The sequence below is a fragment of the Gavialis gangeticus genome, unplaced genomic scaffold (genome assembly GCF_001723915.1).
Source record: "Gavialis gangeticus isolate Ggan-Ray unplaced genomic scaffold, GavGan_comp1, whole genome shotgun sequence".
Taxonomy (NCBI): Eukaryota; Metazoa; Chordata; order Crocodylia; family Gavialidae; genus Gavialis; species Gavialis gangeticus.
The window spans coordinates 36,877,598-36,879,917 of NW_017729022.1; the positions used below are offsets into that span (position 1 = coordinate 36,877,598).

The window sequence follows — 2,320 nt, forward strand, 5'->3', positions numbered from 1 at the left end:
GGGGGGGGGGGGGGTGAGCCAAACGCTGTGCTGCTGTGGGTCCTGCAGAAGGAGCCACAGCTTCTCCACCTGGCTCTGTGGAGGGGGTGGGGAGGGCACAGTTTGCTAGTCTGTGGCTTCTACTGGTCCAGCAGCCAACTGTGCTGCAGACCAGCAGCTGACCTGACATGGCCTGGCACTGGGCCACGGCCTGGGGATTGAAAACCCCTGCTGTAGACTATACAATACTTACTTTAGAGGTGAGAATGGCAGACCTTTCTGTTTATGCCTTTATACAAACATTCCCTTCTAGTGGTGGAAAATTTCCACCATGAGAAATGATTTTGCATTGTGACTCCACAAATGCCTCTGGTCCCCTGAGACTGGGGTGATTCTATCCTGTTCTGGGGAAAGGGTTCTCTACTCCAGTGCTTTCATTCCCAGGGGAAACTGTAGCAGCAGAACAAAGCCCCCTGCCTGCTTCTTGTGCTACAGACCCTGGTATGAGAAGCAGTCAGGGGGCTGTACTTGGCTCCCAGTACCCAGCAGCCAAGTGAACAGAGCAGCATGGCAAAGCCCCTGCCTGCTCACACTGGGATCATAGGTGGGAGAAGTAGGTAGGGAGATATGCTGCTCCCGGCACCCAGCTCCAGAGCCCCAGTGCAGCAAAATCCCTGCCTGCATCTCGCTCTGGGAACTCTAGAGTGAGAAGCAGGCAGGAAGCAGCTGGTATCTACTTCTTCCTTCCATTCCCAGTCTACGAGAGGGATGGGAGCAACTGTCCTCCACCCCTTCTCCAAAGAAGGGTGACCTCAGTCTTTGGAAAGCACAGGAACCTTTTTCCTTTCTCCACTCTTCCTGGTCCCCAGGGGTAAGGTGTTCTGGGAGAAGCTTAATCTCCAGGGAGAAACTATACTGTGAGCAATTTTTACTTGGTTAAAGTTGGGTTCTTTTTCTCCTGGAATCAGCATTTTTGCTTTGGGAACAAAAGCTTGAACATCTGCAGACTTTTGGTTTCTACTTTGGGAATAGAGATTCTCCCAGTAGAAACTGAATGTCTGTACATGACAAGCATGCACGTGTGTGTGAGTGTGTGTGTGAGAGAGAGAGGGAGAAAGAGAGAGAAGGATCAGGTGCTACTTGTTTGTAGGCACTGAGAATTTCTAATTTTATCTATCTTACAAAACAAAGTAATTTTATCCAAATGTTTCAAATTTTCATACTTCCCCCCAGTAGGCTTAAAGGATTTAATTTTGTGTCTTTCTGGAAAGCGAATTCTTATTGAAATTGGTAGTTTTGAGTGCAAATAGACCAGATTGGGTGGGGATACATGTACACATTTTTTTTCTCTTCACTTTTCAGATTGATGTGACTTCATTTGTCAAAAACTGCCATACAGACACATGTAACTGTAATCTTGGTGGAGACTGTGAGTGTTTATGCACAAGCATCGCAGCTTACTCTCACAAATGCTGTGAGCAGGGTGTAGTAATTCATTGGAGATCTCCTTCTCTCTGTCGTAAGTACTATATCAAGTTAGTAAAATCATAAAATCAAACTCAGGACATGTTTCTTATTCAGTTATTACCCCCTTTATTGTCACTTGAATTTTTTACTTTTGTTTTCTCACTGCGTTCAGCTGGAGTTTGGCTTAAATGAAATTTATTTTTTGGACACTGAAGACAAAAGAGCAGCAATGCTGACTTCTAAAGAACTCTTGGAAATTCTTTATTAAATAACTTTTTAATGTAAAAAAAAATAGAATTTCTAAATAGCTCTGAAAAAAATCAACTGGAAACAAATAATTAAAAAGCAATGTATCACCTTAATAAAGTACAGTTAGTCAAGCAGTGATAAGAATTGAATCCAGTAGAGCCCCAGGAGATGCTTCAAGTTAGAATCTCCTGTTGTCCACTCATCCTTGTTCTTACTACTAGTGTACCCCAGTTTCTTAAGCTACTTGGCCTATCATAGTAAGTTTTTGATGCATGGCAATTAAAGAAATACTGTACCCTTCACTCCAAACCCAGAGTTAAAATATGTCTATAATTTCTTCATCCATGTATATGTTGTTTTCTTTTCAGAGCTGGTTCATGATAATTCTGAACTCTTACTTTAAAAGCTTTGTCTTATTTTACATTTCATAATACTACCCAATTAAGACTGCTTTTGCCATTATTTCCAATTGCTATATTTATTTATTTTTTAACTTTCTTGAGCAACGAATGAGAGAAACAATATACAAATGTTTTCCAGTTTTTTTTCTTAGGCCATATTTGTGTTAAACCCAGTTCTTATAAGACTATATTTTACAGGTTTGGTTTTATGGAAAAAAACCCCA

General features: G+C 41.8%; 1 protein-coding gene across 1 annotated transcript in view; it reads left to right on the top strand.

Moving 5' to 3' along the window:
* The window catches only part of OTOGL (otogelin like), a 187,639-nt gene that overhangs the window by 120,542 nt on the left and 64,777 nt on the right, over positions 1-2,320 (top strand). The window contains exon 30 of the mRNA XM_019514788.1: positions 1,342-1,498. Coding sequence (XP_019370333.1) covers positions 1,342-1,498 — 157 coding nt within the window. The remainder of the gene's footprint in view (positions 1-1,341; positions 1,499-2,320) is intronic.